The sequence below is a fragment of the Carassius carassius genome, chromosome 1, assembly GCF_963082965.1.
Source record: "Carassius carassius chromosome 1, fCarCar2.1, whole genome shotgun sequence".
Lineage (NCBI taxonomy): Eukaryota > Metazoa > Chordata > Actinopteri > Cypriniformes > Cyprinidae > Carassius > Carassius carassius.
Window position 1 is genome coordinate 47,330,361 of NC_081755.1, and position 15,429 is coordinate 47,345,789.

The window sequence follows — 15,429 nt, forward strand, 5'->3', positions numbered from 1 at the left end:
AAATTACAATGCAATATGTAAAATGACAATGCATTTCTGTATTTACATTTACATTTTCCAATACATTTGTGCAACGTTTGGTGCAAAATGAAAATTAAATTATATAATTTTCATTTGCCATTTCATACACCAGTTTTAATATGTAAAATGAAAACTAATTTTAACGCTTTATAAGTTGCAAAATTAAAATGAAAATGTATTACAGAAATGATTAGATATGTATAACATGTTCAAGCAAAAACTGGCAAAATTATCATTTAAATGCTATTTATTTTTAAATGCATTAACACTCACAGTCAAGACACTTCGATTGCATTTTCATTCAGTGTCCCGCAATGAATGTAGCAAAATTCAATGTGCACATTGAAAATGCATTCCGAGCCGATCACGTGTCCGCCCCCTCCCGCCATGTCAATCACTGCGTGAACAAGGCGGGGCTTGCAGAAGGTCAGAGACTCAAATCTCAAGAAGAGGATTCAAGTGAGAGAACATGGACAAGACCGTGGGTCCGTGTACGTTTTGATCATTTCGATTTATGGCTTCAATATTTCATTCGCACTTGTGGGCGGGGCTGAAACGCTGCTTTCATCTGATTGGTCGAATCGCTCCACCTTCAGCTCAGTCTTTTCATTCTTTCAGGCAGAATAAGAGTCAGTGCGAGTGTGACACTGTAATGCCTGAAACCACCGTTCACTGTTAATTAGCATAATATTTGAATCAGATGTAGCTGGGCACATAATTCGTGCTGCTGAGACCTGTAAATTATTTCTAGGTTGTAGTATTTTATGAATATTGTCCCACTGATAAATACAGTGCAAATAGTTCTGTCTCTTTGGAAAAAAGTGAAGTGGAAATAAAAATCAATAATAGACTGAACAGTTCCATGTCTGTAACATTTACCACTCTCATCTTTTAAGTCATAAGGCACTAGGTATGTGTGTGTGACATTAATAAATAATTGTAAAAAATTAATATAGTTACATTTCTGAAATAAAAATAGTAAAATTATTAGCTCTATGCTGCTCAGTGCTCCTGTAGCCTACCCCAGAGCGCCCTCTCGCGGCTGTAGACGGTAATGTTTTTCTCTTGGTTCTGAATAAATGCGACTTATATATGTTTTTTTCCTCGTCATGATGTATTTTTGGACTGATGCAACTTATACCGAAAAATACGGTTAACATTATTATTATTATTATTTATTATGAGAGTAATTGACACAGACTAGAACTTTGTTTCACCAAATTCAGCTCAGATCTTCAGACTCGTCTGACTCGTATTGCTATATAACTGGCCAGACTTAACTTCCCAAAAAATCCTATTTGATTTTATTTCATAAATTTAACTATATTTATTTCCACTTCACTGTTATCCAAGGAGACAGAACTATTTGCACTGTTTTTTATTAGTGGGACAATATTTATACAATACTATAACCTAGAAATAATTTAACGGGGTCTCTTGCAAGTCGCAGCAGCACGAATTATGTGGCCAGCTACATCTGATTAAAATATTATGCTAATTAACAGTGAGCGGTGGTTTCAGACATTACAGTGCTTCACTGGCACTGACTCTTATTCTGTCTGAAAGAATGAAAAGACAGAGCTGAAGGTTGAGCGATTCGACCAATCAGATGAAAGCAGCGTTTCAGCTCCGCCCACAAGTGCGAATGAAATATTTAGCCATAAATCGAAATGATCAAAACGTACACGGACCAACGGTCTTGTCCATGTTCTCTCACTTGAATCCTCTTCTTGAGATTTGAGTCTCTGACCTTCTGCAAGCCCCGCCTTGTTCACGCAGTGATTGACATGGCGGGAGGGGGCGGACACGTGATCGGCTCGGAATGCATTTTCAATGTGCACATTTTGCTACATTCATTGCGGGACATTGAATGAAAATGCAATCGAAGTGTCTTGACTGTGAGTGTTAATGCATATAAGAAAAATAGCATTTAAATGATAATTTTGCCACAATTTTTTCTTGAACGTTATACATATCTAATCATTTCTGTAATACATTTTCATTTTCATTTTGCAACTTATAAAGCGTTAAAATTAGTATTCATTTTACATATTAAAACTGGTGTATGAAATGGCAAATTAAAATTATGTAATTTAATTTTCATTTTCATTTTGCACCAAAGTTGCACAAATGTATTGGAAAATGTAAATACAGAAATGCATTGCCATTTTACATATTGCATTGTCATTTGCATATTACATTCCAAATTGAATATCGCTACCCATATGCTTCCATAAAAACTGTACGCGCGCTGCAGTGACGTAAATGAAGCGCGCTTTTTTAAAAACAGACATCGTTAGACACCGTTACCGTCCGTTAGTGTGTTGCTAATATAATTAAGAGTAGCTATCATTTTTAGCGTGAAAGGACTTAATATTTTATTGTGATTTATTGATACGACTTCACAAAACGTCGTCTTTCCGATTCAACGATGAGCACAGCTTTAGGGATTCAGAAAAAGCGGTAATCTCACTTAAACTGTCAATCTCGGGAAAAGGTTTGATATTCTCAAATATCTTCATTATTTTGGCTAATTCATCATTCCACATCTCAAAGCAACTGCAGTTCAGACGCTAATTTAATAAGGTTGTCTAATTTCCAAGTGCGGTTTCACTTGATCAATTTTGAATTAGTGTTTGCATCTCATTTTACTCTCATTCTGGTGTATTTTTTGTATTATAATAATAAAAAACAGACAAAGAGAGTAAGGTTAAATTTAGCCAAGTCAGGATCGTACCAGGAAATGACTTGATGGTGAAAATTGTCTTTATATAATAAAAAGGTTTGGTCATTCCCACCCCAACAGGAAACATGTAACGTTAAAGAAGATAACCAAGCTGTGCAATCCATTTGATAAAGTCTTTAATGGCGCAGTACACATGATGGAATCGTTATTTAACAGCAGAGCAGTGCATCATCATTGTCATCGTCATCCATAACCTTTAAGAAGATCTACATTTGTCCCGCATACCTTAATGAGTCCTCCTAAACCATCATTGTCATCAACATCAGACCAGATGAAGCTTTGGCTCTTAAATAATACATAATACACAGGCTGGCAAGGTTCCTCAGAAATACTCGAAACACTTTGGTGCAGGTGCGCAATGAAGACCTGAAAACTTCATCTTCCTGAAGCACTTCACACAGAATCAGCAGAGACTCTCCATGATGTCCAGAAATACAGTCCAATGTGTTCAAAAACCCAAGATTACAGGTATCAATCAGACAAATCTCATCGAAATCATCATGAGTTTACCCCAAAATCAAAAAGTAACAATTAGTGTTTAACTGCCATGCAAAAAAACAAAAACAAGTATTAATTTAGCATTGGGTAAACTATTCATAATTTTTGTGTGAGATTCACTCGATCACTGTTGTCAGAGCCTTAATGCATGACTGTAATGAATTATACAGTTTGCACACATCCAGAGGAGCAGCTGTCCTCTTCTCAAACACATAAAGATTAGTTTGGGACCAAAATTACATGAGGCCTTTATCTGCTGAAATAAAATGCTCACTTGCTCTGTTACAGCACTTAAAACAATCTAATCATGCAAAACGCTCATAGGACTGACCGCCAATGCCTCCATATAACGAACACACATCCAATCTGACAGACTAATGATGAACTCATAAATGCAGTTCATCCTCCATCAAGATCTTCACTGCATAACCTGCAGGTAAAAAAAACTGTGTAAATATGTTACAATTAAATAAACAAACCTAATATTGTCAATAAAGGCTGTGGACTATCTGTGACAGACTGTAATGCTGAAACTTGAGTCCAAACGTTCCTATAACAGCAATAAATAAAACCAAAATCAGTGTTGAACTATAACACAGGCAGATAAAAACTCAAAATAGACAACATAATGCTGCTCTGAAGTTGCGTGTGTAAACTCACAGCGTGCTCCATGTAAACTCGTTCGACTGCAGGTACATTAATTCTGATGCTTCATGACTTCATGAAATAAACTGTCTAGCTCTAGAAACAGCAAAGTTCAAATGCTTAGAACTAGAACTGTCTGAACAGAGTGAAATCAGGGTTTAATACTCTCCACGGACAGCGGCGAGGTCACGTGACACCATCAGGGTCAGCTAGGATACTAAGTTTACCACCATTTACCACAGTTTACATCAAAATACCACAGTTACTACAGTGCTTGAAAAAGGTCCATTTTGTTTGATTTCTCAACAAGTAGTCAATGAGAAGAGCGGCTCACCTAAATATATTTTTGCAACCCTGTAACCAAAACATGTTTAGAGCAGTTTACAACTCTAATTTATTTTTTCCCCAGAAATAAACATAACACCTACAAATTGAATACAATTCTCTCTCTCTAGCCCCTCTCTCTCTCTCTCTCTCTCTTTATATATATATATATATATAGAAAGTAACTAAATAAAATACCACAATTGTTGTTAAAGTGAATAAATTGTACATCTTAAAAACATTTAACTTTTTTCTTTTACATTTTGTTACTTGAAATAAAATTAAAAACATTTTACTTAACTACGCTTCATACATTTCTCATTTTCGCTTACTTTAACTTAATGTACTTAAGTAACTAAAAACATGAAATACAATATATATATATATATATATATATATATATATATATATATATACACACACACACACATATATGAAAAAACGAAGTAATAAAAATGACAACAAAAACTAGTTACTAAAACTGTAAATGAAAACACAAAATACAAAAATATTCTAAAATATATATAAAAAAATTATTATAGTATCTCAATTATACTAAAATATCACTGGTAACAGTTTTTAAAATAAATAGCCTTAATTCATACATAAATCACTCAGCTAAGTTTGTAGTAATTAACTTATTTCACATAAATTATAGATTTCATTTTCTAATCATAACTTTGTACTCTTTTTGTTGAAAGTGCCAGTTAATTATTGTTTTACTATGGTATTTTAACAGAAACTATGATTACCATGGTAAACGTCTGTATAGGCAGAACACAAAAGACCAATCTCTGAAACAAACGCATCCGTTTCAGACCATCATGTGTGTCACTGACATCGTGTTATTGTATTAATATCCAGCTTGAATTTTTGCGAAAAACATCAAGCATCAAATGCTGCTTCACAAGGCTACAGTAAAACACTGATTGAAAATAAATAAACAGCACAAATGAAAGATGATCCTTGGGAATGAACATTAAAGAGTTCGAGCAGGTAAAGGGTGAGATCTACAGCGAGCCCCATCTGTCCGCTGGAGGAAACTGATCCAGTTCTCCAACCTCCGAATACTGACGCTCTCCCAGAAGATACGCCAGCTTATAGCGCAAACGCACACGCTCCTGAAACACACGCACAACACCTTTATGATGAGCTGAAGCAAAGTGTTGTGTTTATTTAATAAAATAATTACTATTTAATTTAATAACAATTAAAATCAATAAATAAAGAATTTTATAATAAGATTTTACAATACTAATAATTAGGGATGTGCACGGATAGTCGAACATTCGAATATTCGTTCTGCTCTAATTATTCGATAAATAAAAATGATATTCGAATTTCGCAAAAAAAAAAGAAAAAAAAAAGTTCACAATAAAACCTAATTTGGTCACTTTCTGTGATTCTCCACGGCATATTTGAAGGTGTATGCAAGCAAAAAATAATTAATGAATGATTAAGGGGCCATTCACATATTGCGCCTAATAAGGCGTGGAAAAGGCTATGCGTGCCGCTTTCTCCTTCTTTCCAAAGCGCTCGGGCAGAGGCGCTCCTGAGGCGACGCGTTCTCTCCATGAAGACGCGGGAATTTCAGCAAAGGATAAATGGATTTGCAGCACAAAAAAAAATCGCTTTCAGTAGCTCTGCTACTAAATTTATTTCACAATGGCAATCCATATACAGCTATGATCAGCTGTTCCTTCATCTTGGCTGAGCTTTCAACGTTGTTACAGGAAAGGATGAAGCTGAATGTTTAGTTCTTGTCACATGACCTGTGGTGTGCTTGTGGCATTCTGAAAGTTGAGATGTTTTTAACTCGATGCTGTTCGGACGCGCCTGGAAAAAAACGGGACCGCGTCGCACCGCGTGCGCATCGCGACCGCGTCGGTTCCATTATGAGCGCGCATACCGCGCGCCTACATTGGAAATAACGAACTTGAGCATGCAAAAGACGCGATATGTGAACGCCCCCTAAAAGAACTGCGGTCTTCTAGTACTTCAAATATGCCGTGGAGAACCACAGAAAGTGATCCAAGAACATTGTTGCAGCATCTCTCAAGCAACGAATAAACACTGCTAACTTGGAGAATGCAGTGAAAACTCCTCTTCTCGCGTCTGCCCTAGACCCTCGGCACAAACATCTCAGGTTTCTCGATGAAAACATGAGAGAAGTAAGAAAAAAAAAAAGAACATTTTCCTTGATGCGAGTGGTGCGGATGCAGCCGCCACGATGAAGAAGATGCAATGCCCACTCGTTGGAAAAGGCTGAGCCAGTTCTCCAGCGATGATTACAGAGAGTCCAGCCGAGACGAGTGGGAACAGTTCTTGCTGGAGCCATGTATTCCACCAGATGAGGATCCCATTCAGTGGTGAAACGAAAACACGAATCGCTTCACAAAACGTATTCGCTTAGCACACCGTTATTTGTGAGTCGCGCCAACGTCTGTGCCGTCAGAGCGTGTTTTCTCCGCGGTCAGCCTTATTGTTAACAGACTAAGGAGCCGACTTTCCCCCAATCATGTTTACATGCCCGTATTTCTTAACAAGAACATTTGAAACAATAGAAAAAAAAGCAAAAAAGATTTGCTGACAGTTTAAAAGTTAAGTGTAAGCTACATTCTGTACAATAGCCTAATTGCTGCAGGCTGCTTTACGTTTTTTCTTTGTTCACTTTTTTTTTTTTTGCTTTTAATCTGTACTTTTGTTTGTTTGCACGCATTGTTAAAGGTTTTCAGCTACAAAACACGATGTGTAATGTTCAAGCTTATTGTAAGCTTGTTCAAAATGACGAAAACAGATGTTGCTGAAAAATAACGTCTGACTCATTAAACTTAATTTTAATAAACGAATATTCGAATATTCGTTTTTGTGAGCTCAAATATTCGAATGTGATATTTGTGGAAAACACCCATCCCTACTAATAATCATCTTGTATGTATTTTATAAGTGTATTTTATGTTTTTTTCTAATAAAAGACGTATTAGATGTGTGTGAGCTCCTACCTTGAGTGGGTTGGCGAGCAGCATGACCTGAGTGATGGATGCGGGGGGCAGGATGGGGTTAAAGGGTGCGATCTCTGCACCTGATGGAGGCTGAAGCTTCACTCGCATAGACTGCCACAAACAACACAATACCAAGTCATCAAACATTTTCCAAGAAATCCCTGTGGCATTTCACATTTTATAGTAAAAGAAATGTTGTGAATTGGTTCAGATGAATCATTAAAGTACTGATTTAAATGAACGAATCATGTAAACTCTGTGTAAATCTGTGTTGGCAGTGGAGGAGTTTGTACCTTGGGCACAGCTGCTTGCAGCACTATGTTTCGCACGGGTAACGGTGCTGTGTTGATCAACGACACCACCATGACCAGGACGTCCGGTCGACCCGATGGACAATCCATCGCAAAGTGCATGAGAACACGGACTCCATCCTTATCATACAGCGTCACAGGTAAGACTTTACCTGAGGACACAAGCAGAAACACTGAGATACAGCTCAGCAACTAAAACAGATAAACAGGTCAGCTGCAGGATCACATGGAAACCTTGGCTCTCTGGATAAAAAAAAAAAATCACAATTCACTCACAAAATCAAAAGGAAAAAAAAAATTATATTTATAATGATTGTATATTTCATATACAATCATAAAGCCTTTAATATCAATAATAATATATAGTATAAAATGTAGTATAAATTATAATATAGGATTTTAATTTTGTATGACTTGTAAAGCACAACGCCTTTCTGGGTCACATTTCAGACCAAAGAAATTAATAAAAAAAAAGAAAGAAATGATAAATAAATAATATATTACATTAATATATTTATATTAAAAATAATTATATACTTATGAAAATCTTTTATTGTGATATCTATGTCTATATGAAATGTCTCACATTTAAAATTAAGCCTATAATATAAATACCAACAAAGGATCGTTAGAATTAAGATTTTAATTATTTATAATTTTACTGACATTTTGACACTACTTTCAAGTACATTTATTATTTTATTTTATTTTAGTGTTTATTGGCCACCAGTGTTTTTTAGCTTCTCAGCTTGTTCAGATTTCACATTCTTGTTCAGACTGAGGCTGCGGTCACTCACTGGGTCTGATGGACTCGAGCGGGACGTTCAGGTTGGACAGGCTGGGCTCTGAGCTCCGCGCCGGGCTGCTCTGAAGCGAGTGAGACGGAGATGAGAAGGGCTGAAAGAAAGGGCTGCCTGGAGCTGAGCCGCCCGTCACCGCCTGAGCCCGAGCCCGAGCCCCAGCGGGCGAACCAGGCACCGCCGCACTCACAAACGGGCTAATGGACTGAAGAGGGGCGGCTGTGGGGCACATTACACCTCCAGAAATACCAAAAGTACCTCCAGCGATGCCAGTCAGACCAGAACCACTACTGAGAGACAGAATAAAACCTCATTTAATTACTCAAACAAGCTGTCTACATAGGTGGACCCACATAAGTGACTGATAAGAAACGATCTGCATGTGCAAACCACATTAGGTTGCTTTGAGGTGCTGGAAGAGCAGAACTGTACCTCTTTCCACCTCCAAAGTCCAGCATGGAGAGATCCTGCAGCCCCTGACTGACAGCTGGTGTGTGTGAGGTCTGCGCAGGTGTGTGTGTTGTCGGAAAGACGGCGCTCGGAGCAGAGATGCTCCCAAACAGGTCCAGGCCCGGATCAGGAGCCTGACAGCAAGAGACCAACCAAAAAATGAGAGATTGAGTCATCTCTGTTCACGTCTGTAAGTCCAGTGGGTTTGTGTGTCCTACCTGTAAGGATGTCCACTGACCAGATGGTTCATCCAACTTCGGTCTGTTTGGCACAGAGGGAGGATCATTCAGTCCTGAGAGCAAGATAAGATTTATGCGTGTTATAAATAACAATAAATAACATTTCATACTTCAAACTTCTTAATATAAATTAATATCAGTCATACATTTTTTGTATATTTCATACTTTTAAGTAACAATATTTTATTTTAATATTATTACTACTACTACTAAAAATATTATTATTAACAAAAGCTTTCAAACCGTTTTAAAAACATTATTAAAAATAATAATAATTATTAGAATTGTAGCAATTATTTAATCAATTACAACTTGTATTTCCCAAGTATTGATTTCATATGCTAAATAACAAATATATTATTGTATAGTATCAAAAATGTTTCGTTTTCAAAAACATTCATGTTAATAAAAATAAATATTTTATTAATATTATTTATTTATTTAATAAGCATCTTATATTACTGTCGATGCCATTTTATAAAAAGGCTTAACAGTGAATTACACATTCATGTGGGGTACTATGTGACCTCTCTTCGCCTATTTCTATGGTATGCATCACCAGACAGTGTTACAACAATTTAAAAGAGATTTCTCACCGAGAGACAAGAGTTCATCGTCCAGCAGGGAGAGGGAGGTCTGCTGCTCAGGCGGTTTGTGATTGGGGCTGCTCGTCTGACTGCCATGAGCGCCGGCCAATCGGCGAGGAGGAGGCGGCAGCACGGGGATGGGCGAGGCCGTGGGATTGGCTGACGGGACCTCAGGAGGAAGAGGAGGAGGAGCAACGATCGGGGGAGAGGAAGGTTCATCCAGTCCAGCCAGATCAATCAATGTGCCCGTGGTCTCACATCCTGAGAAGACAAGAAACATCATGAAGATAATATGATGTATTGGATTATCAAAATATTGCTGCTGAGGGAAGATCTACAGATGATCCCTGAAGTGACGTCACCTTCACTAGCAGCCAGTCTGAGATCTTCACCCTCGCCGTCATCCGCCTGTCCTTCTACGATTCGTTTATAAGAGCTGATTACTCTGGACAGATCATCGTTTGCCTTGAGAATGTCCCCTACAGGAAGCAGAAAAATGCTAAACATTTCAAATAAACAATCCTCTGAGAGTAAAGCGGAGCATCATGTTGTTTACCCAGACTGGAGTCGTTGTCCTCTGCCTCAGTGGCCAGTTTGAATGCGGTGCGTCGTAGTTTATCACAGCGCTCATACAGCTCCTGAACATACACGGCAGGTCACATGTGAGTGCTGCTGTCATGGTTACATCAAGTTAATTATATGATAGGCAGCCAGTTGCTGGGTTGAGGCTGCTGTAGTATTTAAAGTAGTGAATTATTAATATGTTAAAACAATCTAAATAAAAATGCTACAAGCACAATGTCAAGATGTAAACTGAAAAATGTTTTTCCCACACTGAATATTTTTGTATTGAAGAAAATACAGTTCTTTTTACCTTAATACCACCAGTTTTTTATTAATAAATACTGTTAATAAGTTGAAAACAAGCAGCCTTGTCATAATTACAGCAGAAACACTTGAAATAGGGCTAAGCTGGTGGAGATTTATGATCAAACTAGATTCCCGCAACACACTAACTTAACCACCTGATGCTTAGAAACTCAAGTGCCATTTCTTTAAACTTTCTCGGTCTGCACATTTGATAAACATTGATTGCTGTCAGATATGATCTCACCTTGATGAGCTCACGGTCAGCGTCGGACGATCGGTCTCTGTCGTAGTGACCCAGCATCTCGCTCAGGAGCTTGACGTTGTTGTTCACTTCCTCCAGCGTATTGTTGCGTTTGGCCATTTTCTGCACTCGTGCCTCATCCTGCATGCACAACACAAATTCAGTCTGTCACATCAATTATGCCACACCTGATCCAGAATCAGTGTGTAAATCTGAAAAATATTGTAATTATGATCTGACATCAATACAGTTTATACAAGAGCCACCATCGATGCAACCACCCCTTGAACCATTAGGGTCAACATGAAATCAGATTTGAATATTTACTTTATTAGTAAATGTCTTGTTTTGTAAACCAGACATTTATAAAGGAATTAATAAATATTTGTTAAAATGCATTATTTTAAAACATTTTAGATCCTCTCACCTCCTTCACCATGTTTTTGATCAGTCTGTTGGCCTCCTGAAGATCTTCTGGGTTTTTGCTCCTCAGAAGTTCAGCCAACAACTGCCATCAAATCACAGAACAACACATTTTCTTAGTTTCATAAACGGAAAACACATTGAGTTAAACCTCCAAATCGCATATTTAAATTCAGATTTTGCATGCACAGGAAATTATGCCATCAGGTGTCTCACCTTCCCCATGTCCTCATTGTCAAACACTGGGTTTTTGGGTCGTGTCGGAGGGGACGGGATCAGGGATTTGTCCACTGTCAGTTCTGGGTCTGACGTCACAAGTCCTAAAGAAAACGCCCATCGAATCAGACAGCCGCTCATGACACTCCAGAGAAAGTTCACTCATAACATCTCACCTTGTCTCTTGAGTGTCTGGTACGCATCTGCGATCTTGGCCTCATTGGGAAACACCACCGTCCAGCTGTACAACATCTCAATGATCTTATTCTTCACCTTGTCAGAAACACTGTCCCCCATATACTGAAACACAACGTTTTTAAACATATTAGTCAATTATGTATATAAGGTACACATAAATGAGTCCTAAAATCAGAAACAAGATCTGGTTCCATCGTCTTGAATTCAGTGGGTTCCTGGTTAATAATCACACTCTTGCAACTCAACCTTTCTTAGGAAACGTTTTTAAATAAAGACTGAAAGAGTTTAACCAAACGTTGGTGATGTTGAAGCTGTGCAATCATGGTGTAGTTCATTTATAGCCTATGTTTAGATTTTTTTTTACTTTTAAGTATTGCATTTAGGCTCAAAATTCATAAAAGTTGTGTTAGTGTGTTAAGATTATCATGACGAACAATATGTGCAAGAATCTTTAAGCTTTGGAGGCCACAGAGTTTATTTTCTTAATCCAAAAGCAATAGAAAAAAAAAATCCTATTGGCTTTCTATTGAGGGAACCAGGGTGATGCTAACTTATGGGTCAACATACAAAAGTCATAACAGAAAAACCACTAACCTTGGGCGAAACCACTTTAATCAGCTCATTTAAAAACCTATATCTGGATATTTCGTTGTGAAATCTTCGCCCACAGTTCTTCATACAAGCCTCTAGTACCTTCAGAGACACAAAACCATCAGACATCATGTAAACATTATATCATCTGTAAAGAAACTCATAATAAAGCAGCAATCGCTCACCGTCAGAGCTTGAAGGGCTTCCCACTCTTGAGAATGGATTTTGTGAACCAGAAGTCTCACAGCAATCTGAGGACTACAAACACAGTTAGAGAAGAGAATCCTGTAGTTTTCACTCATGTTGGATTGCGGATGCTTACCCTTCCAACTCCTTATTGATCTGGTCACAAAACCCAATTATGTATTCCCAGTCCTCCTGCCGATTGGTCGGGTGTGTGGCTTTGTCTGTGGAGGACACACAACATCGTAAGGACCAAACAATCAGCCGCGTCTGTGATACACTGGCACAACAGTGTAAGGGCCAATCACAGGGAGGCACATCAATATTACCATCACTGATTTCAAGAAAAAAATAAAATAAAGTCATCGTCCTTTACAAAAACCTCTTTTTTTTGTATAATATTAGCATACTCATGTGCAACTGTATTTACATGTCATGCTCATTGTGCATGTCCAAAAAAACATTTATATTATGATGTTTAGTGTAATATTTGACACCCTGGATAAAATCATTTAATTTGATAAGTAATGAATTAGTAATTGCAGTTGTAAATCCTGAAGCTCTGGGTCTGAACTCATACATGAAGCTAAACACGAACATTTAATCTGGACGATCAAAATGCATTTTGAATTTATAAATCATACTATTGAGAAGGCTTGGCTCATGAATATTAATTATGAGACGTGTCGTTCATACACTGGGCATATCTGATTGGCAGACGCTGGCGAATCAACGAATCCTACTATGATGAAGTCTTGGCTATTTAAAATTATTTATTAATCATAATTGGACGTCCCGAGAAGGTTACCAGGCAACGTCAATATGAGATGAATAATATTCAAGAGCTGATCTTCATTATAGTATGATTTGAAATTCCGCCGAACAAGAACGTCAGACGCGTCGGTATTAATGCATGCATTGAAGACATAACACACCAATTATGAAATGCCACTGATAATAATGCACGTACTGAGCCAGGATTCCAGTGATTCTCCCTCCGGAAACGCCATGATCCTTATTTAACGCTTTGACTCCATAAATCCACACATTTCCTCCTTAAATAGCACAGACATTCTTCAAATTAAACTGACTATGTTAGAAGTAAACATCATCTGTTCCATCCGAGCTTGTACGCAGCGGCAAAATACTGCTTTGTTTATGTTTTTAAATGGATAGCGCTTCAGCCGGCAGTATCATCAGCTGCCTGTATGTAGGTCCTTGGCATCTCGATTCAGACGCATCTGGTGATTACAAAATAAAAGTCACTAACAGGACGAGTTTTGAAGGATTACAAAATAAAAGTGAAACTAAAATCTTTAAAGTGCTATTGTTGTTTCAAAGGAACGATTTGGAACGAGGAGAAGAGAATTCTTGCAAAAACAGTTCTAACAAAGCAGTTGGACTATTAACTTTATTCAGTTATTTCATATACAGTAAGATATCTTAGTTGTAGTAGATATTCTGGTAATATAAACTTACAGACTTTCGTTCGACAATAGATGAGAAAACACAAATATTGTATTGCATTATTTTAAAGAATGTTAACTAATTTGCAGTAAGTCTACAGTGAATTACTTTTTTTTTTTTTACCCAGCATGGAGTGTAAGGCACTAATTTCTTTAAAGTTATTTTGAAATGATTCTGAAAAGCAATACACATATTTAGACTTGACATGATTAAATGCTGCGCAGGAGCTGGGAAAGGAAGTGAAGGTATAAGTGTATTAGATAACCTTTGTCTTAAAAGATATAGCCCATATTAAAAAAATGTTATGATCACAAGCAAAAGGAATGGGCTATTCTTAACAGTGCTGTGTGACCTTGAAGACCTTAATATATTTAGTTCTTTGAACGTCCAACTACTGAAAAACATGCTGCCTTGCAGAGTTGCAAAATGAGGCTTATTAAAATACAAATGTACACTGTAAGAAGAAGAAAAAAATTTGTAGAAAAACAGATAATGTCCTGGCAGAAAATTACCTGTACTTATGTTAAGTTTACAAGCATTTCCTTCTACACAATGCAAAGCATCATTCAAAATACATGTAAATCATCGGTGAAAAACAACACAGGTGCATGTTTGCCCTCTGGATGTCAATGTACAATGTCGCTTCTCACATAATGCAGTCACAACCTTTATGAAGTTCACATCAAACACAAATAGACTAAAATATTTTAGCTGGAACAAAGTAGCTACAAAAACATGCAACATTACTGATTAAAAGATTGATTAAATGATGTAAGATATAATAGCGGGGCAAATCAAAAATAGCTACAAGATTGGGCTCACAAGTTCCTTTGACTTGAGTGTCTTAGTTTTAAACTGTAAATCTATAAATATTTCTCATTCATATTCCTCCGGTCATCATTCCACAATATGGAATGATATTCCGGACATTATTCAAAAGGAATAGCAAATTGTATTTGCAATTGCGTTTTCAATTTGTGGACGCATAAAATGTGACATAATCCAAACGCAAATGCAAATCGCGCATTACCATTTGCATTTTCGTGAATTTAAAATAGAAATGCAAAGTCGTTTGCAATTGTGTTTTCCATATCTTAGGAGCTATGAGCCTCTCATATTTAAATAGCAATATTAATTACCACCTTTGCCTTTTCACTCTCTCTGCACTGTGCATGTAAACTGCCAAAACTCAAATGGAATCGCAATACCTTTTGCATTTGAATTTCCAACGTCTACACGGAAACCTGTCAATCAAGTGACAGGGGTGGGGCCATTTTATTGGCCGTGTTTGCATTGGGAAGTGACGTCACTCACAGTCGACGGTAATAAAAGAGGCAACTGATATAATATTTAGTTTCATTTGTAATGATTGTATATATACACATTTCCCTGAACTAAGTACATTTCTGCTGCCATTATTGTGTTTAAATGAAAAATGAAAGGAGGCAGTGGTATTTCATATCCTTTTTCGTGTTATTGTAAATATACAGTGAGGAAAATTGCAGTACTCAAGGCGAGCTGACATGTTGACATCACACTCCCGAGTCGAATGCACAAAGTCTGAACTACTGAGGATGCAAGTCCGAAATCAGCGTACTTTGTCTTGAGAAACGCGCG

General features: G+C 37.3%; 1 protein-coding gene across 2 annotated transcripts; it reads right to left on the minus strand.

Annotated features, from left to right (window-relative positions):
• Positions 1-4,892: 4,892 nt before the first annotated feature.
• Positions 4,893-13,571, minus strand: LOC132153006 (ADP-ribosylation factor-binding protein GGA3-like). Of its 2 annotated transcripts, none has more exons than XM_059562091.1 (17): positions 13,316-13,571; positions 12,485-12,569; positions 12,348-12,420; positions 12,166-12,264; positions 11,550-11,673; positions 11,374-11,477; positions 11,162-11,242; positions 10,738-10,875; positions 10,180-10,261; positions 9,986-10,102; positions 9,633-9,884; positions 9,016-9,089; positions 8,780-8,931; positions 8,345-8,634; positions 7,530-7,699; positions 7,237-7,347; positions 4,893-5,355 (listed from the first exon to the last, which is right to left on the minus strand). In XM_059562091.1, exons 1-17 carry the CDS (start codon positions 13,353-13,355, stop codon positions 5,245-5,247), a joined length of 2,103 nt encoding a protein of 700 aa, XP_059418074.1. In that variant the 5' UTR covers positions 13,356-13,571; the 3' UTR covers positions 4,893-5,244. The 2 variants fall into 2 exon arrangements, with proteins under 2 accessions (XP_059418074.1, XP_059418064.1); XM_059562081.1 differs by having other exon boundaries at positions 8,345-8,637.
• Positions 13,572-15,429: the final 1,858 nt, after the last annotated feature.

Coding starts and splice junctions, on each gene's coding strand:
- LOC132153006 (XM_059562081.1), bottom strand. CDS start 13,355: ATGGCGTTTCCGGAGGGAGAATCACTGGAATCCTGGCTCA. Junction 11,478..11,549: donor CCAGACACTCAAGAGACAAG/GTGAGATGTTAT, acceptor CGTTTTCTTTAG/GACTTGTGACGTCAGACCCA. Junction 10,103..10,179: donor GGACAACGACTCCAGTCTGG/GTAAACAACATG, acceptor TGCTTCCTGTAG/GGGACATTCTCAAGGCAAAC.